The sequence below is a fragment of the Labrus bergylta genome, chromosome 9 (assembly GCF_963930695.1).
Source record: "Labrus bergylta chromosome 9, fLabBer1.1, whole genome shotgun sequence".
Taxonomy (NCBI): Eukaryota; Metazoa; Chordata; class Actinopteri; order Labriformes; family Labridae; genus Labrus; species Labrus bergylta.
The window spans coordinates 28,455,198-28,480,666 of NC_089203.1; the positions used below are offsets into that span (position 1 = coordinate 28,455,198).

A 25,469-nucleotide genomic window follows, 5' to 3' on the forward strand; every position below is an offset into this window, starting at 1 on the left:
ACCCAAAGAATACGAGGGGTAATCTCGTCGGTCTTCAGGGCTGATGCAGTATCTTCCTGCTGACTTTCTGATGAATGAAGCATTCTAATCTGGAAAGAAGGGTTTCTGGATATTAATTAAAAGAGCTTAGAGCATCCTTTATCTCAGGTTTCTGTCTAGGTTTAGCATGCTTTGCAAACATTTATACAAGGTATTACAATTTGGGCTCTAATCTGTTTGATCACATTAAAATTCTGCATCGGAAGAAAGAAAATGTTCCACGCTGATACATTTTTGAAAATGTCAAAGCTTCACAAAGAGCAAATGTTCAAGGCCTCACTGTGTTGAATTGTATTACTATACTGTGACTTTCTTTTTATCAAAGACCGGTGAAGGTTTCCTCAGGCGAGTCAATTTTTCCCATTCCAGATATTTGACTGACAAATCTTTCATCTACTCTTCAGGTCAAAGTGAAATCTGAAGGCTCTCGATGGGTGAAGCTCTGAATTCATCAAAACAAAGACTCAACTTTCCTCTGTTGGATGATTTCTGATGAGATGACACCTTGGTGCCCAGGATGAAAAAATAAAAACACATTTTTACTGGCACTACTGCTCCATCTTATTTAAACCCACCTCTGAATAAACTTTTATCAGAGATAGGTGAGTCCTGCAGCACGGTGCTGAGACTTTGGAAACAATACATAAAACGTGAGGGATTAAGTTACAAACTCCTGTTGGAGAAAGAATGACTGAGATTATTTTATTGGATTTTTATGTGAAGTAGAACATGTCAACGTACTGTCTGCGACTTCATCTGAAAGTTATAATAACATTTCTTCTTTGTTTTACCAACTCCTGATTTGATTCAAATACCCAGAGTAAAGAATTTGCAGAAACTAAACACCCCTCAGATACCAGTGTGACATACAGACACTAGTTGTGGATGGGGGCCTCTGAGGGGCGGACAAACTTAAACCAAAGCACTGGCCACAAAATGTGCACATTTTTTGACAGCAGGTAAAAACCTCCTTAAGGGGGCCCCATCTGACTCTCGTTGCCCTGCTAAGCGTTGCAACATTATTGCTGTGAAAAACCAAAATTCATCGATGAAAGTCAACTAAGAAAAATGAAGAGGAATTATCCGTCTACAGGAGCGAAAAAAAGAGGAAGAGGAGTAAGTGTCGGCGCACTATCAGACCTGGTGATGGTTGTGGCTGGAGGGCCCCCCTCCCCCAATTGATGTTTGCCTCGGGCCCCAACAGATTCTACAATCATCACATTGCAGACACACTCTAAAATGTTTTTCAAAGAACTTGTGTTCTTGTGTGTCTTCTGTTTTCAGAGACTTTCGTTTTCTGTTTTTATTTTAATTATTAAAAAAAACAATCAGACTGAAATATGAATCAAATGAAAGCTGGGCTCTGAAAATAAACTCTGCATGTAGTTTTATGAGCAGTGGGCTCTCTTCATGGTGCTGAAGAGGTGGGGAGAGCGCTAACTTTTAAAACATATTACACGTCCGTCTCATTGCTCTTTGACATGATGTGTTTCTCGTGCACTTCCTCCCTAACCATGTCCTCTAGTGTCCTACATGAGGAGTATCAGCTACTGTCCTCTGGGAGACGCTTTAGGGTGCCCAACTTTGAGAGAGACAAGTACGAACACTCTTTAATTCCTCACTCCAAATCACCGCTGAACAAACAGTAGAGCCGACGCAGGTCACACCGCACCCCACTCATTCCCACTCTTACTCTGACCTGCTCTACACATGGACTATGCAGTCATACTTTCAGCTCCTCCTGGATATATCAGGAGTTTTTAAGGAGATTTCTGCAAGTGTGAAAGCCCTATACGTAGCGTACTTGCTTAGGTACTTCTGACCACTTAGGTACTTGTGATCTCTAGATGTGGAGCTCCGAGAGACTACACTCTGTTCCTGCTGCACATTGTGGAAGAGTGATACTACTATGTACTTGTACTATGACTGTTCTTCCTTCAGCTGAATTAAATCCCAGCCTCGTGTGTGTGTGCACCCTGAATCTCATCTCTCAGCAAAGAAAACTTTCCTTACAAGCCCTTTCACATTTTCATACACCATCTCCTTACATTATTTATGTTCCCGCTCATGCACTGTGATTCCACACATATTCTATTTTATGATCTGTCTTTAACGTGTGATGTGATTTTGATGTGGGGATTTTATGAGCTTGGAGTTCTACAATTCTACAATTCACTTAGCAGACTCTTTTATCCAAAGCGATGTACATCAGAGAGTAAGAACAACACAAGCAAGGATCTAGAAAAAAGGGAACAATGTCAGTAAGAGCAAACGATCAGCTTTGAGTCTGATTGGACACACAGGTGCTGACAGGAAGTGACCAGAGGCAAAGCACAACATTGAGGGCAGTTCTTGAGAGCTCTAATCAGTATAGAAACCATCTTATAAGTCATCGTTATCAAACAAAAACCATCGTCATTACCATCATCATCATCAATAATATGGAGACCATCATCATTAAGTTAGTAGGTATTCATGAAAGAGCTGGGTCTTTAGCTTTTTCTTAAAGGTGCAGAGGGACTCTGCAGATCCAATGGAGTTTGGAAGTTCATTCCACCACCGGGGGGCGACAGAGGAGAATGCAAGACACATTTCTGCAAACCGACAATAAATTGTTATCTCAGCGAGCTCAACTTTATGATTCACATACTGTATCACATGATATTTTCCCACCTTCCGTTGGGAAATGTTTCCAGTCAACTGGGGGATTTCAGAATAATCATCAGTCTGAACAATGGGGAGTTCCTATCAGACTGTTTCACTATCAAATCCACACTATGAAATGTGGATTCAGGCTGACTACGCACCGCTCTTGCGCTTGTTCTGTCGAAACTCTTTCACAAAGTTTTCAATTGGGACAAGCGTTTTGTTCTTCTCAGACCCCTGAGGCAGCTCTTCTCCCGGATTTTTCAAAAGCTGCTGCTTCATTCAGAAACCAAAAAGTAGCTTTTTAGATTCCACTCAACGACTTATTTTCAAGGTGTGTGGTACGTTCCTTTATCCTTGAAATAGGAGTTTGATGCATTTAAACCTCACACTCATTCAAAGGGATTTATGGTCTTGGTGTCTTGTTCAGGGATGTTTGAAAAATGTTCCACAGTTGCCCTGTGAGGATCAGTGACCCTCAGAGTTAAGGATAAGCAAAGTGTTTCTGCTGACATGGATGATATGAAAATAGCTCTGGAGTCAGGTTGTGAAATTCCTCCAAAAGCACAAAACATTTAATACATTTTCATTTCTAAAGAAAAAAATGTTCATCTTGCTCAAGGTCCGTTCTCTGGTCCTTTGAAAGATTTTTACAACTGCTGCCAGCTGAAGGCAGAAGTGAATGAAGCGATCAAAAGTCGATTTTCATACACGTACATACCTTCAGCTGAAAAGCATCATCTTTGAACCAAAAGGAAGGAGGAATCTGTTGAAGGATGGTAATTTCTTTATTTTAGAAAATGTTGCTTTTACCTCAAATATTTCAAACAGTTATCAAAGCCAGAGAAATCTGCCATTTTATTTGAAGTAACGTCTGGTGCCTTGTCGTAGCGGCCACCATGACAGAGACAACATGTTTACCGTTTTCATGGAAACACCAGATGTTACGTCAAAAATGTCATGCAAATGATCCTCGGATGCATTAGTTCGTCGGTAAACATATTTCTCTTCCTCAGGTCGCTTTGGCCCGTTCGTCTTGACTACGGCCTAGTGTCTAGTGAGTGTGGCTGCTTGTCTGTCAGGGGCGGAAAGAAGTCTTAGGAAGAAGACATGACCGCAGACGCTCTGTCTCGTGTCCACTGTCCTTCCAGAGTGACAAACATTTTGGAAATGTTTGTCACTCAGGAATGAGGGTGTTACGGCCCTGGCCGTATTGTGTTTATTGCCTTGCGGTGTGTGTGAGAGTGAGACCTCTGTGTGTGTGCGAGTGTGAGGATCTTTGATGCCACTGCAGGTGGAGATCGGGGATTCGCTGGAGGAGCTGATCAGCTGGAGGGAGGACGCCGCCGTCCTTTGGTCGGGAGTCTGGTCGCAATTCTTTGCGGCTTGCTGGGATCCTCAGCAAGAGCAGCGTGTGTTAAAGTGACAGCAGCAGCTCGTTGTCCCTCGGCCTCCAAACTGATTTTGTTTCTAAAGCCTTGTTCTTTCGTCTTTCGTTAGCTCTGAAAATTGTGTTTTTCTTGTGAGATTGTCTTTTGTTTGATAGGTGTTTGGGGGGACCGGGGTAATAACTGGTTTCGGGTTTTATGTTACAAACCTGCCCCCCCCTAGACGGGCGCGTAACAATGACATGTAAAAAAGGCTGAAGGAATCCAAGATGGCATGAGCAGCAAAATCCAACAGAAATAATGACAGCCTTAATCTCACTGCTTCATGTAATTCAGCATGTTACTGGTACCATGAACAAGCCGAAAAGAAAGAGCGGTGCACCATGATTGCTTCTGTTGATCGATATCACTCTGGCCCACTTCCTCATGAGTAATAATGTGCACACATTGGCTTCCCAGCTTCAAGCGGACATTGAGGAGACTGGCAGGAAATAGACTTAGGCTGTTTGTGTTCACACGTGCATGCAGCCCACCCTGAACATTTCAGAAAAGTTGTGTGTGTGTGTGTGTGTGTGTGTGTGTGTGTGTGTGTGTGTGTGTGTGTGTGTGTGTGTGTGTGTGTGTGTGTGTGTGTGTGTGTGTGTGTGTGTGTGTGTGTGTGTGTGAAAACATGAAAGAGAGACGTTTACATGTGCTGGGATTATTCTCACCAGATGCAGGATACAGGTTATATCTCTATGTGATTGATTGTCCACCTCTGCTGACTGCTACAGGATTAAATAATCAGATAATGAGCACACAGCGATCCACTCAGGGGTCCCAATGAACTGAGACACTGGGACACGAGGACCATTGACTGCAGACTGAGGGTTTCTAATAACTCCGTGTTAGCCAGCAGTGTACTAATATTAATGTGATGATGGCATGCTGCTTAATTTGTCTGGCTACTGCAAATTGCTTTTTTCTGTGAGTGAATATAAAACGGTGTCACAAAGTTAGAATAAATTTCCAGCTTTTATGAGGTTATATAAACCTGCAGTACTTTCTGGACCCCCCCCCCCCCCCCCGGCTCTCAATTCTGCGGGGTCTGTCATTTATTCTAATTTGACATCTGTTTAAGAAGCAGCACCTGTTTCAGCACGGAAGTCATGAGTGATTAATGTCTCCTCGTGATAAAGGCAGATCAGTCATTCATCTTGTCATGAGGCGGAGCTACAGATCAGCACTAAGACCATTCATTCAACCTTTTGTGTTAAGTGTTAAATGTAATTAATAGCTTTCCTTCATGGCTGTCAGCGATAGTGTGTTAATTGCGATGTGATAGGTGCACTGGAGGTAAGCCACTGCACATCTGTCTGTAGTCACAGTGATGGAAAAACAACGACTTAAACGGCTCATTTTACTCACACATAAGGAACCAATCAGTGGACGAGTTAAATGGGAAATCCACCTCATGACATCAAACATTTCAGCAGAGCATATTCATGGTTTTTGTGATGTAAAGAACCTGTACTAGCATCTTTGTTACTTGTAAAGAGCCCATATTCTGCCCTTTTTGGGGTTCATATATTTCATCTATGTACCTACTAAAGTATGTTCAGCTAAAGTTATAAAAAAGTGTCTGTTTTCATGTTCTGCCGCTCCATGCACCGGCTCTCTTCTGACTCTCTCTCTAAGGCTCTGAAGTGCCCACGTTCAGAGTCCCCACGTGTGCCAAGTCTGATCTGATTGGTCGGCCTGTCGGCTCTGCCGTAATTGGTCAGTCGCTCAGCACTGTTCTCGGAAATGTCCCGCCCCTTTTACCATATTGGGAATGCATCCACTGGCTCCGTCCGAGGGGAGCATAAACATTAGCACGTTAGCACTACTGTGCTACCGCAGGCTACGGCATATCGTGGGCGTGCTACAGAAGTTAACGGGCGTGCAACATGACTGGGCGCCACAACGAGCCAATGGGCTTAGATCAGTGATCTCACACTGACAATGGCGTCACACTGACAAATTTTTTTCGAGGGGGGCTAGAACCGAGCGTTACATGCAGCTAATGCTACAGCTAACAGGAGGACGTAGGAGAAGCCGCGTTTCCGCAGACTTTGAATTTTTGCACATAGATGTGCCTAAACATGCACAGGACACTTGGAAAACACACTAAAGAGCAGATAAAACCAGAAAAAGCAAAATATGGGACCTTTAAGGCCCTGACACACCAAGGAGATTGTCGGTCCTTGTTGGCCCTTCGGTCGTCGATCTGTCGCTTCCCATCGGCACCTGTCAGACTTTTTTTTCTCTCTGATTGGCTGTTCGGAGGTTTAATTTCCCTCCAGCCTCCTCACAGGTTCTGTAAAGAGCATGCCGCTGTAGTATCCATGCTTTCACCCATTAGTGCGGTTTCTCCTTATTTGTCGCCTGCCTATTGTGTATAGCATGCAGTGTGCACATACTGTACATGCAATGCAGGGTTGAGTTCATTCATCTGATTTGATTAGGCCAGTAAAAAGCTTCGATTATGTCTATGTAGGCGTCTGCTAATATCTGCGTGGCCCGCAGAGCAGATCAGATGTCAAGTTTTTAAAGCAGCAGGTGAAATGAACATCAGCTCGAGTGGAAACGATGACTCACCGCAGTTCTCCTCGTCCGCCTGGTTCCCACAGTCATTGATGCCGTTGCAGTGCAGGAGCTGAGGGAGGCACACGGTCAGGTTGCCACACGGGAAATATCCAAGTGGGCAGGAGCCCCTCTCCTCTGTCATATTGAGTGCTGCAAACAAAGCAAGAACATCGCAGCATAATGAATACCCTGTGAATATGTATGCCTCTCACCTTTCATCAGAGATACATCGAGGGCCCTTGTCAAAGTTTTGAGGATCTTTTGTATGACATGGTCCAAACACGACTTATTCTGAGTCCAGGGAGCTCTCCATGTTGAGTGGATGTATTTTCTTTCTCAAATATTCTTGTATGGGCGTGTTTTTGTTAACTTTGGACTCTTAATTATCCACCGACATAGAACAAACAGTCCAGACTGGAATAAAAAAAAAAATGCTTGCCATGCAAGCTGCTGGGAGATCAAATTATTCCACCCCTCTTCTCATCCTGCCTTGACTTCTAAATTGCTTGTTAATCTGCCACAGGGAGTCTGCCTTATCACGCTTCAACTTCAGAATAGAGCGGATCCACAAGCGAGCTGCAGACAGCACATCAGACCACGTCTGGCATCCCCTGCACTGAAACTCCAATTAAGAAAAGAGCCGAGCTTCTTCTCGTCCTACATGGTGCACTTATCAGTGTGACTTCATGCTAAATGAGGACTGTTTGACTGATGAAGGTTTAGAACAGAAATGTTGCCGATTAAAGTTTGTTTGCAAGTTCTTACTAAACGATGACATTGATCATGTCAGTATATAAGATTCAGATTTACTTTGTGAATCCAGCGAGGGATTTGGAGGGAATTGTAATTTTACACTCTGTTGTTGAGACATGCTGCACACACTGAAACACACACACACACATGCACAAACAGGATCCTATGAACATGCACTAATGGAGAGATGTCAGAGAGAAGCGATCCTGAGCTGGTGCGGATGGTGGTGGTAGTTGTTGTGGTAGTGGTGGGATGATTACAAATTGATGTCATGAACTGTAACGACTGTGGGTGGATTTCACCACAGAACCCCTGGGGTGGGGTTTCCCAGGCACCTGTGTCCATCAGGAAGATAAGACTCTGAAGCTGGGGACGCCAGCACAACATAACTATATTTTCTATTTTAATTTTTTTTTTCTGCTTAATATAATTTTTCTGTATTTCTTCTGGATATTTTTTTCTAAACATATTTTCATGTTTAATTGAATAGTGATAGTTGAATAGTGTTTCTTTCTCTCTTTGTCATGATGCTTGTAAAGTTAAGTACTTTGAATCTTCCTAGTTGCTGAAATCAGTTTACCTTGACTTGGACTTAAAGTGCTGCAAACGTTCAGCTGCTTCCACACATGGAAGAATCAGTAAATAGGAACAATAGAAACCGACACAATCCACCTGCAAACAGAAGCCCATACTAGTGCCACCACAACAACAACATATATTGCATGCACATTACCCATATTGCACAAGGTTTCCATAAAACACAACATAAGAGAAAAGATACAAAGGTAAGAAAGAATAGATTATCACGAGTCAAGGTCACAGAGCATCACCACCAAAACAACGTTTATCTCTTTCTGTTTTGGTGGCTTGAGTGATTCTGATGCACACGATTGATGCATCCAGAAACTGACCCTGAAACATTAATGATTAGTATTTAGAAGAAAACCTGCAGCAGATCTAGAGACGCTACTTGTCAACAGGCAAGGCAGGCAACCGCTTGGGGCCCTAGGCCAGTAGGGGGGCCCCCCCAAAGGCTGAAAAACCTTAAATCACAGCATTGCATCAAAAACCTCCCTAAGGGGGGAGCACTCCATTTCTATTGGCTGCTACCTGTGCATTATCGCTGTGAAAACCAAAGTGTGTCAATGAAAGTTACGAAAGAAAAGTGAAGAGGAATGATCTGTGTGGGAGTGAAAAAAAGAGGACGCTGGGGCGCTCAAATCATATCTAAAATCATTTGGATGCAACAAATACTCTAAGTTAATAAAAAAAAAAAACATTATCCAGCTTAAAACTCTGAAAGGAGCTCCAACATCTGATATCTGCATGACCTCTGTGTCCTAAAGCACTTTGCTGTAAAGATTTAATCCAATCAAAAATACATCTCTGACCTGTTTGGGCCTTCGGTTATGCAATTTGTCTGAAGTTAGAGTTAGAGCATTTCCTAATCAAAGTACCACATTTCTCCTAATCTTTATAAAGATATAATTACTCTTGCGGTGCATCTTTGTATTCGGAGCATGCATGCAGATATAATCCAATTAAACAACAGACTTTAAGGCAACCACCTGGCTGCAAAAACATCCACATCTTCCTCGTCTATTCGAATCAAGTCCTCCAGTCCCAACTGATTACAACAATTACAAATCAGACCACGGAGAGAGAGGAGGCTTTAGGGGATTTAGGGGACATGCCTCGTTGTTCAGGAGTGATTCCTGATTATAGAAAGGAAAGAACTCATATCCAGGAATGAAAACTATTGAAGCATGTTGGAGGGATTTTTATCAGTAGTACACAGCAGGTGAGAGAGGATAAGGACATGAGGAAAGAGATTGGGAAGTGACCAAGCTGAAAAATGCTGAAAAATGAAGCTGCTGCAGAAGTGCAAAATCCTGCAGTTCTTAGAGTGTCCACTAGAGGCTGGCTGCAGAAGCAAAGGAAGTCACATACACACCCATTCTAAAAGCCTGTTTTACAGAATAATTTAGCATGTTTACAGCCTGGTTTAAATAACTAAATTGCTAAACTAGCTTGGCGTGCGGGTAGCGTAGTGGTTAGTCGGTGCACCTCATGTACAGAGGCTGTAGTACACAAAGCGGGCGGACCTGGGTTTGAATCCGACCTGTGGCTTCTTTCCTGCATGTCATTCCCCTCTTTATCCACTGACCTATCTCTACAATAAAAACATAAAAAAAACCTTAAAGGCTTTATATGTGATTTGTTGATCCAGCAGATGTCGCCCTTGAGCACCAGCATGAAACCAAAACAACTCGTGCTGCATTGTTGTGTTAGCATGCTAATGCTAGTGATCTTTATTATGCTCGTATCTTCACACTGCATGTAAATTTACCCGTAATACATATCATGTGGATGAGTCATCATGTCAAACAGCACACAGTTATCACCTCAGGTAATTCTGACCCTTGTTCCTTGAGGCCCCTTAATGAAATCCTTATAATGAACACTCAACAGGCTCAGCCATGCTTGAAGCCCAAGAACAACACAAACAAAAACGCAATCAGAGCAGTTTGATTAAGGGGTTTCTATCCATGCATGGGTCTTATGAAAAGTGTTTAAGTATTAAATTCAGATCTCTCACAATCACAGTCAATCCATCCTTGATCTATCCTCTTAGGAGTCACAGATTTCCTCACATTCAAACATGTGAAAGTCAGTGATAAACGAAGGTTATATTCTTGGTATGCTGCCTCATCTTCACTGAAAAGGTTGGACTCAGTGGAACATGCTGCATTGCCATTTGACACACCATAACATCTGAGATATTAGGCGTGTACAACTGAAGGACGGAACATAATCTGCCTTCTTATCTATGTTCTGTGCTGACTCCTAAACCTGCCAGGAGCTTTGACCGTTGGTCTCATAGGCTCATCATGTCAGTCCCTCCAGGATTTCGTGGACTTTTTTGGGGATTGTTGCGGCCTAAAATGACTGATTTCGCGGCAGCTTTTCAAGAAAATTGCAATGCAAGTTGTGATGTTTTTAGACGTTTTTTTGCTATTAAATTGCGGCAGCAAGCGAAAATTGCGACACTAGTTGCGATTTTTTTATGTAAAAAAATCTAGTTTTTTATTATTAAACTATTTTCTTACACACACTTCGATGTGATTGAGTGATGCCTCTATTTTTAACCTGAGCAGAGCCATTAGCTTTGGGAAGTTATAAATTCCTCTGCCTCACTCAGTGATGTCTCTCTCTCTTTCACGCACACACACACACACACACACACATTCACACTCTTCATCTGATTTCATTACACATCCAAATGAATATGTTGCCTTAAGCTTTTTACGACTTTATCTTCCCAACTACTTTCATGAATACACAAACGCACACACACGCACGAGCGCGCGCGCACACACACGCACACACACACACACACACACACACACACACACACACACACCGTTTGTTTCGCAATCAGACAAGCTCTATCCATGCTTATTTATTTAACTCGCCTTGCTTCTTTCAGCACTTGCAATCGAGTTGCGTTGATTGGACAAAATTGCGAGGTCGTCCAGAATTTGCGGGGACTGGTTGAATTTGCGTTAATCAATGCGATCGCAACATCGCAACTTCCTGGATGGACTGTCATGTACGTCTGACCTCTGATTGTCTGTCTGGTTAAAGTGCTTTTCATATTTTTGCTCCTTCATCCCAGTCTGAGCTACAGGGTCACATTAAACTAGAGAATTAGATCAACTGGGATGTTTTTAAAACCAGGAATAAAGATCATTTGACCACTGAATGTACATGCTATAAAATGTCAAAAATAAGTGAAACATTAAATGATAAATGGACTTGAGCTTGTATATATTATATTGTGGGCTCATGTTTTTTTGTATGGATGTATATATGTGTTGTGTTGTGTGTTTGTATGTATGCTGGCTGCTGGAACACCTAAATTTCCCTGCTGGGATGAATAAAGTATATCTTATCTTATATGTCTTTTCTAGTCTTCTTACTACTCAAAGCTCTTCTACACCACAGGTCACACCTACACATTCACACCCTGATGACGGAGGCTGCTGTGTAGAGAGACCATCAGAAGTAACTAATCCCATTCATACACATCCATGAGGGGAAATGAGAAATGAGGGGTTCAGTGTCTTGTACAAGGACTCTTCGACATGTGATTGCAGGAGATGGGGATCAAAACCCCAACCTTCTGGATGAAAGAAGAGCAACTCTACCACGGAGCCACAGCTGCCCCCAAAAATTTCAGATCTCTAAATGTCACCTTGTCTGCAATCATGAGGTTACCGGTAAGTGCCGGCACTTGACTGTGACATACCCGCCTGCCACGGCTGATAAATCACAGCCACGACACCAAGCTGGATGGAAAGAGGCTTGAACTGTTTTCCTAAAACAAACGCAAAATCAATCAGTGTTCCTTGGAGATGTTTAAACCTTTGGCAAACATGCAATTATCTCAGAGGAAGAAGCTCTCCAGTGAGTGGAGATTACAATGCCTGCTTCAGAACCAAGGACAAAATTAATTCAGTCGTCAGAGCTCTGAAAATTCAGGGATTAAGTACGCTCGAGCAATCTGTTGACACTTTTAATAAAGAGTGACTCAACTACTACAAAAACCAACAGCTGAAACATAGACAATGTTCAATTTAAAATCTGTACAACATCCTCTCAAATGTGACCATGACTTTAAATGCTGAAGTTAAGACTAGAGGTGAGAAAAAAAATGGATTTAAGTAAAAATCGAGATTCTTATCTTCTGAGATTTTAAATAGATTCATAGCTTCCACAAATCTTATATTTTGGCTAATCAGTCACTCCCTGCTAAATGCTAATGCTAGCTCTTTAACTGAGTAGAAAACCAAATGGAGCAGCAAGAAACTCAGCCGGTCTCCTAGATGACTGGAGTAGATACTGAAGTATGGACTATATCAAAAATAGACTTTGAATCCATGAATCCAGAATCGTTTAGAAAGGAAAATATATCGAGTCAATCGAATCGTGAACCCAAGAATCAAAATCGAATCATGAGACACCGATAGATTCCCAGCCCTAGTTAAGACTGCAGATCTGTTATGAACAGAACCACAGCTGTTCTTAAAAAAAAGTCCCTTTTGTTTTGGTTTCCTCAAAATGCTTGCTAATCACAGTTGAATCTTCTCAGCAGGGGAGTTGTCTCACAGTGGCACAAAGGCGTCCACTCCTAACTCGTTACTTTCACTATAAAGAGTTGAAGAAGAAAAATCGGATGCTGTGGATCAGCGGTTGATCACAGGGTTGGCAGTTTGATCAACTCTGGTTTGGTCAGCATCAAATATAGTGCATCAGTAAAAACCCAGTGTAGCACTTTGGGTTAAAATTCAATCTGGGAACCCATTAGATGTTGGAAATAATCTCTGGCAGCTACAAACCTTTTTGGGGCTTTAGTTGTAGCCAGCGTTTCGGGGGCTTTTGGCCAAGACTTCCCTTTTGGTGCATCGAAGTGTTCTTAGTCTGACTAGTAACTTGGGAAACCAAAACGTCTAAAATTAGATTATTAGCTTCACTTGCAGGCATATATATCTGTTGATGGAGATTAATTTAAGATAACTCAATGTCAGATGAAAGCATGTGGGGGGGAAAGCAGTTTTGACCTGTATACAGTCATTGCTGGCTGACATCTAAAGGACCATGCATGGACTACAAACAAAAAACAGAAGACATCTGGTACCTTCCAGCACAGTCCCGCCTCTATACAGACTGAACAAACCATCAAAGACAGCTAATTAAATGCCACTCATTCTGTAAACTGTCTTTGCCAACATCTTATAGCGAGCTAATTGATGATTTTTGAGCCTGCATGAGAGGAAAAATGTACTTCTTACCCGCATATATATGCCAAAGAACTTTTCTAAAGTACTCCTCCTTGGAAAACCTTCTTTGCCTAAATGGATATCATCATGAATATTCAAAAGTCTGTCTTTACATCATAAACAAAAGTTGGTCTCCTAAAAGGTTCAATCTGTACAATTAAAGTTTGCTCACATTGTCAGCCTTACATGGTTTGCTTTAAGAGAAGAAGGGGAAAACAGAAGAGTGAGCAGACTAATTGGGAACACTGATTTGCGCAGGCTGGACGGACACACGGACAGCTCTCTCTCACTGACTGCCTCCAGCGCTGATTCATTGCAGACTCAGCCGATAACAGAAGCTGATAAGGACCGACTAACCAGCAGTGCCGTGGGGGGGATCGCAAAAACCACAGACATGGTTAGCCAGCCGTCTACTTCATGGTCCAACAGATCTTTGATTCATTGATCTGTGAGCTGCTGAAGAAAAAGACTATCATCTGTTGATTGTGACAACATACAAAGAGAGTCTTTATTGTTTGGTTCTTCCAGCAGGAGACACCTTCTCATACTGAATCACACAGCGAGGGCCAGTTTCTTTCTCTCTCTGTAGCTTCTTTGAAGGCAAACAGAGCAACAGATTAACTTCCTGCCCAGCGCCTGTGTCAGTTTAACAGGCACTCAATGCAGTATTGAAGTGTTGATCAAGGCTGCCTCGGTTAAAATCAAACTCCAAACACTGAGAAAAAGCTTGATGCACCGAGCTAAACCGGTCTTCAGCTTGAGCAAAGTTTGCAATTAAACCCAGAAAAAGTTCAAAGTAAACATCAGATCCCCAGGCTGCAAACATGTTACGATCTCTGATGACTTCTTCTCTGCAGAGTTTCTGCTGGGGATTTTAAACTTTGCCCTTTTCTGGATAAATACATACATCCATTGCTGCAACAGCTGAAATGCAAATGCTTGATTTGGTCTGAAAATGTGCACATTATGTGAAAATGGTGCACAACGGATAGCCAGTTTTTGCCTTTTTCTGAATTCTGCATGTTATTTGATTCAATTGTGGTATAAACTAAAGAGTGGATGAGAACAATCTGTGAGAAAAGAGAACAAAGCAGCTTCATTACGTGCACAAAGATCACACTGGTCACCTGTCACACTCGTCTCTCAACCAGATGTCAGGGGTTTGATCCCCAGCTCCTGCAGCCACATGTCTGATGTGCAAGACACTTTGCACCCCAAGTTGCTCCCACTGCTTCATCAGCTGCGTATGAATGTGTATGAATGCATTAGTTAATAATGATTGAGAGTTCACATAGCAGCCTCCGTCATCAGTGTGTGAATGTGTAGGTGTGACCTGCGGCGTGAAAGTACTTTGAGTAGGCAGAAGATCAGAAAGCGCTGTACAAGCTCAAGTCCATTAACCATTCTATCAGAAGGTTTGTCCCATCTGTTAAAGCATCCTGCAAACCAAACACATCAGTGCGTCTGTTAATGTGTGCACTCGCTAGCTGAGTGGTTAAATGGGAAAGTACCAGATGTCTTTAATGTAGTTTCATTGTAATGTCTAATTTATCTTAGATTCTGAGCAGACTGTGGAAACAAATGTGACATTTACAAAATAATAGATCATCTATATCTGTCTGCCCATCTGTGCAGGAACAGAAATACACTCGCTGGATTATTGTGGAATATTGAAAGCAATATTTTTGACCTCACAGCAGCAATCCTGGTGAGTCTTTATGGCACAGAAAATAATTTGGGTATTTTTAGTCAACACAAAATTGGCAGTGTGAATACAACACTTAGTCCTCCAGGCTTCTCCTTTAAACTGGACATCCCTCAACAACTGCCCTCGACACAGTATGCTGCGCAGAACAGCTGGACACTGACTGATAACAGCTCCATCAGTGAGGGATGGAATGAGGTTTTGAACTGCTCATACAATGCAATCACTTTGTAAAAAAGAGCTTCAAAAAGACAATTAATCTTGCACTGAAATACGATTCCCAGCTTATCTGAGCATCCTCACACACACACACGTATATTTTTATACACTAGACATGAGATTCCTCCAACTAATTGCAATCTCTTCCACTTCCACAGAATTTCACAACATTGAGGGAGTTATTGCATCGCGTGCCATAAATACTGCTGTTTAAGCATTAATAGAGCTCCAAGTCCCACAGTCTGTAGTAATTCAAATATAAGGAATATACTGTACAAAAACAATCCTGCTGATATAGTGCATCCTTCAAAAAATATATATTTCACGTCACAAAGTCATAGGTGCTGAATTCAAATTGCTCCAACAGCCTCCTCGCTATAGGAGCGATGTCTTTTCTTTTTTTTTAATCAAGCAATGAGAGCAGATTTGACTGACAGATGTTTTTTCTTGGCAGCATTTAAAATACATCAAATTGAGCTTTCCCACAGGAGAAGTTTCTGAACTTACCCGTCACTCCATAAACGAACATCACAGCAACATAAAGTTGCATGGTACCTCTTGGAAGTTGGAAGTTTTTGTGTTGGAAAAAAAAGGATAGGTAGCAGTAAAATGTCTCGGCTCTTCGCAAGTATGGGAAAACCCCCCTCGTGCGTAAAATATCACCAAAAAGTTAGTTCGCGTGCAGATGTTGTCCGTACAGTTGAGCGTCCGCAGGAGGAAAAAGCTGCCGGCACTACACAGTGAGTCGACTCGTTCTGCAGTCTTAGAGAAAGGACGACAGATTCAGTTTCCATCATCAGCTGACGCATGAGCAGCACAGGTGCAGCGGGCAGAGCAGTGGGCGGGAGAGGGAGCACGACGGTCGCTGTGTGGGAGGAGTTACGTATCTACAAGAGGCTCTGCAGCAGCAGCAGCAGCAGCAGCAGAGGGAAGTCCAAGGTGCAAGGCCATCCTGATCAATTTATATTCATTGGATGCTCTTTTGTCTCCGTTGAATCTCCAAGAGAGAGTGTAAGCCCTGCAGATACCGTAGTAGCTCCTCCACATATTATTTTTCATATCAGTGCACTGATGCATTCAGGTGCTTTTGGCTTGAGCCTCAGACAGCTATCATTTTTTTTATTTGCCATGAAAATAAAGTGATCCTGGAATGATGACCTGGGAGATGTCCTGTGGTGTAGCCTAAATCTTCTCTGTCTCTGTTTATGTTTACATCATAGACTGATGTTATTTACACTCTGTGGGTCACATAGGCAGGCAGTGACTTTGGCCAGTCAGGGGGAAATACTGTAGGCATTAATAAAGTCTGATTACTTGTGTGTCAAATGTCTCATTTCTCGTTTTCTCCCCGCCTACAATATCCAGCCTCTCATTCTTCATGCATTTCTCTGAAAGCTTTTAGAGCAGACACACTCACATAGACCTTCAATGATGAATTAGTGGTGGCATTTTTCCCTTCAGGCTAGTCAACACCTGTCCTCTTGTTAGTAACTAATTCCTACAATAAGGGAAAGGTAAACTAGTATCATTAAAACAAAAAATGCATTTCCGCTCGTTCGGAATCTTTGTCATCCAAACTGGATTTTCCCCCACCTGGTGCGGCTCAGCTGGGTGTGTGTGTTTGTTATGCTGATGGCTCTGTGCAATTTTTGGCCCCACTCTGGTGGTAAGAAAGCAGAACAAAACTGAGTGATTTTCTGTTGTCATATTGTGCAGCAGCCCTGTAGAATAGGTCTGGTTTTCCAATCCACCTCACATGCTCCACTGACTAAATCCAGCTCCTTATTTTGGATTGTTACTTTAAAAAAATAAAGTACCACATAGGCTTCAAATAACCTAAAACTCAGTGTATAGGATGCACATTTCATTTGTATTTTTTATGCGGTAACCAATTTGTAGCTTTCTCACATGTGATTGGCGCTGAGGCTTGGAGGCTTCAGAAAGTAGCGGCCACCATCGAACACAGTGTGCAGCTGCAGCGGGAGCTTGAGAAATATCCATCTTTTCAAAATGACAGATGTTTACACCACCTGATAAGCACAAAACAACAGATATTAAGATACACTTGCAAGTTTTGTGCCCCTCATACAGCACATGGGACTCTCTTTAAATCGCTGAAAACATCAAAGTTCTTGCCGGTGTTACGTTTTAGACAGTGACCATGGGTGGTTGTTGGAGTTGCAACTACGGTGGCTGGGAAGTGCAAAGCAAAATTACAAGATGTGAAACACTTTTACAAGCACTGACACAAATTTAACAAGTGGCAGAACACTTTTACCAGTCAGCAAATCAAATTTACAAACGACAGAATCTTGACGGCTACCAAATGCAGGAAGTGACACGAAGGTTTTTGAACAAAAGTTTGATCGAGACAGCATTTTCCAAATATGACAACCGCAACAAACAGGCTTCCAAAGCAGTCCTTCAGAAACCACCTCAACATTGGAGTAATGATGAAAACTGTGTATGCAATGAGCGCCCTTTTTTTTTCCAATTGAGCCCCTGTCCCTTAAATCGTCTACATGTCAATGCTCTAAAATAAATCAATGACGGCCATCTTACATGACTCTGTAACTAAGTTTTGCAGAATGAAAAGTACAGAACATTTGAAGAATTAAAGCTGCATCAATCTGTAACGTATATAGTAGACTTAAATCGATAAGATCATTATCTGAAATGTGGAAGGGAGCATTTTTAGAGACCTTTCTATAACACCTGATAATCCGGTGCAATCATACGACGTGTTGAATTTGATGGACTGGAAAGAAAAAAATTTTAAAGCCAAAGTTGTCTCAGAGCTATTCTGGACAATAAAACCCCTAAACACAGCCAAAGTGTGAAAGCTGGGTTGTTTGTGTAAGATAATCCTTGAACACTTCTCTTGCAAAGCAAGATCTGTCTTTCCTTCTTCTGCTGTTGAGAGTCTGTTGTAGGTTGCAAACAAGCCCCCCCGAGGGTATAGCTGAGCAGGCTTGTAATGTTTTGGCAGTCAATAAATGACATGAATTACGGCACTCCAACACATCTTCAAATCTTTTCTCTCTTCCTGAAAAAAAGGATTACGTGTTTATTTTTGGCTTTTGCAGCTTTGCAAAACTATCTTTCCGTCTGACTTTTTGATGGATGAGTGTGACAGCGGGGATTTAAAGACAGAGGGATAATGAAAACAAAAATAAGCCCGACCTGCTAATGTGGGGTGAGTCTTAAAAAAATTTATCTACATTTTTATCATATTAATGATGTACAGTACAGCCGTTGATTAACACGATAACCACATTTTATGAAACTACATCTCTGATGAATCAGTTGTAGGCCATACTTTGAAACCTATAGCCTATAGCCTACAAGTTATTTCAAAGATCGATTTAAAAGCACAAACATGTTACGAACTGTGGTGTGTGAAACAAGGGAGGTGGACCAAAACAAAAAACTATTTATTTAAAATAACGACGAAAATTCCAAAACACGAAAAAACAAGGAGCCACGAGGAAGCACCAGAGACACGAGCAGACTGACTGACCACAAACCACCTGCAACCTGCAACCTGCAACCTGCAACCTGCAACCTGCAACCTGCAACCTGCAACCTGCAACCTGCAACCTGCAACATACAATGAACTCACACAGGAGGGAAGAAACACAGACTAAATAGACACAGGGGTAATCAAACACAGGTGAGACTAACAAGACACAGGTGAGGACAAGCAGGGCAATCACACAGACAGGAATACAAGAAACACAGGACAACTACAAACTAAATCATGAAACACTAAAAACACACAGAACTCAAGAATGAACAAAACACACGAGAACAAGAAGAAACACTAAACACTGAAAAACCAAACTAGAAAAACACCAAACCATAACACAAACATCTCCAACAGGGAGAATGACATCTCTCCTTTGTCCACTCCGCAGCCTGATCGCCTGTTTACTGCGCTTTATAACTCACGGTCAGTGGGCCGAGGTCATCGTGAAAGCTTGTGTACCCTTGTTAACTAACAAGCCTTCAGTCATGATTAGAAGCCAGTTATCCTGCATGTCTCTGTACGGTTTCATAAAACGTCTGAGAGGCTAAGAGGGAGGGAGAGTAGATCCCTGCAGATGTTATTCATAACAGATTGAGACGTAACATTAGGCTGTGTCGTTATCTGTGTCATGGTTGTCACATGTTTTGCAGCTTTACCGTGTGCAGAAAGTCGTCTAACCCAAGTTATGTCTCAGATTTGATACAAGTAAGTCAATTAAACCATCTTATGCCAAAAAAAGTTATCCTTCTCGCCAATTGGAACCTTGCAAACTTATCCCAACTAGCATGCTACAAATGACCATCTCCCAAAAAAGCGATTTTAGCCACAGCACATAGACATCAAGGTAACAGTTGGATACACTTACACATACTCCACATGCTAACAGTTTGAAAACAATGAGCTGAAGACGCCCGCAGAGTCATATTTGCGCAAAATCCAGTAATATTACTGAACCTTGTCAGCCAACAAGGTTGTTTGGGTCCTCACATTGACTTTGTTGGCTTCAAACCCTCTGCTTGTAAACAGATGCATGTTGTCTAGGAGGGGTAGGTGTAACAGCACTAAGTGTCTTATGACTCAAATGCCTACATAGTGTTGCTTTAAAAACCACATGCACTTGTGCAGAAGCCTCTTCACATGCAGACAATTATATGTATTTGATCGCAGCATTTCTCTTGCTGGTAATTTTAGCTCTGAATTCTGACAGGGCAGTCACAGACCAATCACTGCTGTTGCAATTTAACAGTCGCCTAATTTCTTATTTATTTTCTTTCATGTGGTATTGCATTGATTCACTTGGTGTGAGATGTTAGCACATCTATAATGAGATCTGCCACAAACATGAACCCTGAACAAACCAATCTTTAGCCTTTAATTAACATCCACATTAAACTATGTTATAATATAGATTATTGTCTGTTGGAAAACCTCCATTAGGGTTAGCAGAGTTCTAACAGAAAATGAAGCCGTCTGCTTCTGCCCAAGATTTCTGCCTCTCAAAAGGACGCTTTTTTCAGCCTTCTTGTGCATGGTGAATCTCCTCATTTGCTGTCAAGATACAGATGTGGTTCTTTTCATTTTTGTGCATGTTGCGTGCAGTACTATGATCTTTGTTGGCTTGTTTCTCTTGATGAATCTGCACTCTGACGTTCCTGAATGTGGTGAATGTACACCGTAAAGTCGAAAAGAAACAGCTGTAAATCATATTTTGTTTTTTCACCCTTTGCTGTTGAAGAGAAATTCCTCAGTCTTGGAGAATCTCTTGACATACACAAACAGTCGTAATTCCAGTATTTAACAAAAGACAACTTGCACATCCCACACATCACGTCAGTATGCAGCACAAACACACTTTGCCCTAAATGGCATCGTTATGAGGGCGTACATCCATTCTCTGCAGTTAATACCAAATCTGTCCTCCAAACAAGGACACAGCTAAACACTAAGAAAACGCGTCGGAAGGAGGGCTTGACTTCCATGGAGGTCAACCATTCGCAGACACTCTGAAAGGAGAACACTCAAACACAGATGATTCATTGCGTCTTGAGTAGATGAACGTTGGCGTCTTTCTCTGTCAAAGAATGTAGTGATCTGCTGAGATGATACCTGACAACTTCCCCAAGCTGGTTGCAAATATAACAATCTGATCTATGACATCCTGCTGAATCAAAAAAGAAGAAATCGTTGTTCAGATAAGAAAATATCAACTTTATCGATCCTCCGTTGTGGGAAATGTAGTGGTTACAACAGCTCAAAAAAAGAAGAGGAATAGAATCAGTCAAAATGAAAAGGAAGAGGAAGCTATACTTTATTGAACCAGCGAGTGGAAATTCAATGTTACACTAAACATGTTATTGAGACAAACACACACACACACACACACACACACACACACACACACACACACACACACACATGCACAAACAGGATCCTGTGGACATGCAGCAAGAGATCCTGGGCAGGGGGGTGGTGCCTTGCTGAAGGGCATCTCTGAGGTGCTCAGGAAGTGAGCTGGTACCTCAACACCTACCAGATCAATTTCCAGGCCTGGTCCGCATTGAGACTTGAGCAGCTGACCCCCCCAAGTCCCTACAGACTGAGCTACTGCTGCCCAGAAATTACAGAAAGTTCAACCAACACATATTTACACTTTTTGTTATATAGACTGTTCTTCATTGCTAGTCACTGTCATGACTTTGTGGTTTAGTTTTGTATTTATACTCCTCCCTCCCCTTGTAAGTAAGTATAGTTTACTTCACCTTTTAAGAGCAGATGTCACAAAGTGCCACAAAAAAGGGTTAGAAAAAGCAGAGACATTAAAAACAGGGAGTCACATAAAGTCAAAATGAGAGTCAGACCAGGCCTTTAAGTGCCCACAGAGTTCACGGCTCTCAGATCCAGTGAAAGACAGTTCTTAAATGTAGGTGTCACAACCGCTTCTGTGAGGAACAGTCAGCAGACCCCGATCAGAGAGGACCTCAGAGTCCTGCTGGTGTTACACGGCCTCAGCAGCTCAATGATGTAAGCCGGAGCTTGACCATGCACGACTCCAAACACAAGAAAAAAAGAATTTTAAGCTGACTCCTGAAACTGAAGGGGGGAGCCAGTGCCAACACATGAGACAGTGTTGATGATTTCATCAACAGTTTAGCAGCCGCATTTTAGACCACTTATAAGCGGTTCACATTTAATTTTTGCAAAGCACTGTGTGTGTTCAAATACAATTAATTTCCTGAAAGAATGCATCCAAACCATACTGCACAAAACCCGGAAGTTAGCATCCTTACTGTAATGTTCAGACTACTGAGGCGGACCCAAAAAATCCCCCACTGAATGACCTCGAGGGTTCAGTCTTACTGAAAAGTCAACACACTGTCAGTTCATCATATGTCAAACCTTCTCCGTGTGTCCTTGAGGATATTTCTGAGCTCTAGTGTCTTTTTGTAGCTCCCTGTGTTTTGACTTTTACGTTGTACTTTGAGAAGATAGTATGTTTTTTGCCTTCTGTCAAATAAATTTTTTGGGGTTAAATCTGCAGTTGGCTCCAGTTCCTACCTTCTTCTTAACTATCACATTGTGTAGTTTGACTTCCATCGAGTCCAGCCGTTCACAGACACTCTAAAAGGCGATCTGAAGATCACATTATTTCTTGAATAGTTGAGGGTTGATGGGTACATTTCTGATTACTCTGAGAGTAATTATGTGGAAATTATTATGTCTAGAAATCTGTGCATGCTCTGAAATAACACTCAGTTCTGTTTATGGAAATTATTCACAGCAGGAAACATTAAGCATTCACCGTAGACAAACTTATATGAATTTAGAAAAGCACATATTAGCATGCAAAATGAATACTGAGATTACTGAAATTATTCAGTTTCATGAATTATTTAATTTAACTGTGGCCAATGATCTGAAGCTGCACTCGGTGTTTAATAGCTACAGAAGGAAATAACTACCATCGCAGCAGGGAAGAGTTCAGAGAGAGGATCTCTTCTGCAGCACCAGTGAGAAACACTTTCCCAACTGGGTTACTAATGACAGAAAAATAATAACATAAACTGCCTTGATGGAGAAAAAGACTCCATGGTAATTTATTTGTCATGCGTGGAAGCAAAGTTGCTCTATAAATGCAAATTATCTAAATGCATGAAGGACCATGAAGGATGCTCTCGACTGCTCTGTGCATGTAATGCTCCTATATATGAACACAATGATGCAACAACTGCCTATAATGCAATCAAATTAAAAGTCTGATGAAGCTGTTGAAACTATTCTACCACATAATGGAGGCACTTCATCAGATTTAAATAAACATACTATTCCCAAAAGGGAACAAAAAGTGAGGCCCTAAATGTGGATTAAAGCGTTATTTACACTGGATTATTTTTACTATTATTAGTGCTGTGTTCGTGCTGGTTTTAAGGCTTTATATGCGGCATAAATCCAGCAGATGTCGCCCTTGAGCACCAGCATGAAACCAAAACAACTTGCGCTGCATTGTTGTGTTAGCATGCTAATGCTAGTGATCTTTATTATGCTCGTATCTTCACACTGCATGTAAATTTACCTGAAATGAGCGTGATCTAGAAACACAGTTAAGCAGTGAGTACAGTATGTTATTCTTCTTTTCTCTAGTCCCTCAATTAAACAACTTTTATACGTGAGGGGAGGAGTCAGCCGGCCTTCCCAACGATGTAAACAAACTGAAGATAGGACTCTGAAAACTCTGAAAACATCACAGACAGTGGGACTCGGGTGTTACACCCATTGTAGACAGTCATGACTCAGAGTTATTTTCAGAGGAGATACTTGATTTATATTATATTTAAGTGTGAAAAATCACATATAAAGACTTTAACGTTGGGTCTTTGTAGATAATATAACAATGAGTAAGGTCTTTTACCTGCTCTATGTTAAATGTCTTGAGATATGTAAGGGACTTTTTTGCAAACTAATCTTTGTTAAAGGAATAATTAAGATGCAGGAACATCTTGGATTGACCTACCAACTGGTGTTTCACCACTTTTACGAGAGCTGTAATTGTTCCTTAATTATTGTGTTGCTATTGGTATATTGGTTTATTGTTTTATGACTGTTCTGGTTTTCTGTATTTAAGAAGCAAACGAGCTGACTCTCCAGAGAATCATTGCAAAATGTCTTCTCTCCCTGATCACATATAAAAGGTTTCCTGCATCATATTACATCGTTAAAAAAACCTTTTTTCAGAGAACTAGCAATTCTCGTATTTTTGGAAGAAATTTCTCTCACAGATATCATTTGTGATGGCGCTTTACAAATAATAGATTGATTGACTATGGAGGGGGTGTCTCTGGTTATTTGGGAAATTCCCCCTAACGTTAGTGTTTTGCATTGGATAAGCTAAATCTGTAATTTACTCAAATGTACTGACATTTCTGATTGAAATCTTTGACATCTACCTTGTAGTTGACAAGCATTGACAATGCCTTATTGTACACACACTGTAAGCACGATCTGAGCCTTTTTAAAGACAGAAAATTGTCCCTACTGAATGCTGCAAAGCATGTCATCCATCCAGTTACTCTTCGACATCTGGTTCTTCTGATCCTTAAACATTTTCGAGGCCCCTTTTGTCGTTCAACATTTGTATCTCCAGCTTTGCAGTGAGTAGACTTTGCAACTGTAATCTCGTTTGAATTGGTGCTCAATGAATCTCTGGCTATGTTGCGCCATGAACAATGCTCTGACTGCATGTATCGTTCATGGCCCAGGAAAGGTTGGATGCATTTGTGTGCTGCATTTGAAGGTGTCTTTGAAAACGGACCCCCACCTGTGGTGCAATCGATCTTTAAATATGCCTTCCTCCTCCGCCCAGATGGAAATCTGTCTGCAAACCATGTTTACAAGATGCATCTGCCTGAACAAAGGAAACATGACCTTGAAGATTTGTCTGGATCATCAAGTCATGCTGCACTTTTACATTCTGTGATGATTTATAAACTCTTATTAGCGCACAAGGAAATGTTTAAATATGACCTGCAAATGGTCCTCCGATATCAGACAGTGTGACGAATAGGATAAAGATAATATTGTGGTTTCTAACAGTTCACTATAGTTTCAGTTAGTCATCTCTACCTCTCAGATAAAGGTCCACACAACGCAATAAAAATTAGTTTCTAATTGCATGGTGGAAAGCCCCAAAATCACATGCTGTGTGCACACACATTACCACGGTAACCAGGAGATTGCTATTTGGAGAAATATAGATAGTTCGTGAGGCGCATACGGCTCAGGTTATTTACATTTAGGTATTGAATTCAAGTGTGAGCTGCTCGTTTTCTCTGTTTCAGCTAGGCACCAGAGCAATTTGTTGAATGTGAAAGCAGTTCAAATCAGAGGACATTTAACTCCCTCGATCCCTTGACTTGACTGGAAGAAAACATCATAAATACAACAAGTACAAGTGCACAATAAAGGTAGAAAATACCTTTTGGTTCTTTACTTCAATCACAAAATGAAGAACACGATATCCCTGAAGTGGTTATGGTTAAAGTGCTGTGCTGTTTAAATTCAATATATATTTAGTTTTCTCACCTAAACCTCGACCTAAATCATATTTAAAACTTTAGTTTTCCAGAGAAGATTTAGGTTTTCTTACATGCAAGATGAATTCATATCAGCACTTCCAACGCTCCAAAAAAGGACACTTTGTCTCCATGCTCAGCATCTTTACAGAGTCTATGACCACTTCAGATGTG

At 41.5% G+C, this 25,469-nt stretch overlaps 1 protein-coding gene across 2 annotated transcripts in view; it reads right to left on the reverse strand.

Annotated features, from left to right (window-relative positions):
* The window catches only part of rxfp1 (relaxin family peptide receptor 1), a 77,675-nt gene extending 61,687 nt beyond the window's left edge, over positions 1 to 15,988 (reverse strand). Inside the window, exons 1-2 of one of the 2 annotated variants that reach the window (XM_020657260.3) lie at positions 15,708 to 15,983; positions 6,693 to 6,830 (exon numbers count right to left, since the gene is read on the reverse strand). In XM_020657260.3, the coding sequence (XP_020512916.2) occupies positions 6,693 to 6,830; positions 15,708 to 15,750 (181 nt within the window). In that variant the 5' untranslated portion in view covers positions 15,751 to 15,983. Of the gene's footprint in view, positions 1 to 6,692; positions 6,831 to 15,707 lie in introns of both variants that reach the window. The other variant, XM_065958962.1, reaches the window with a different exon arrangement.
* Positions 15,989 to 25,469: the final 9,481 nt, after the last annotated feature.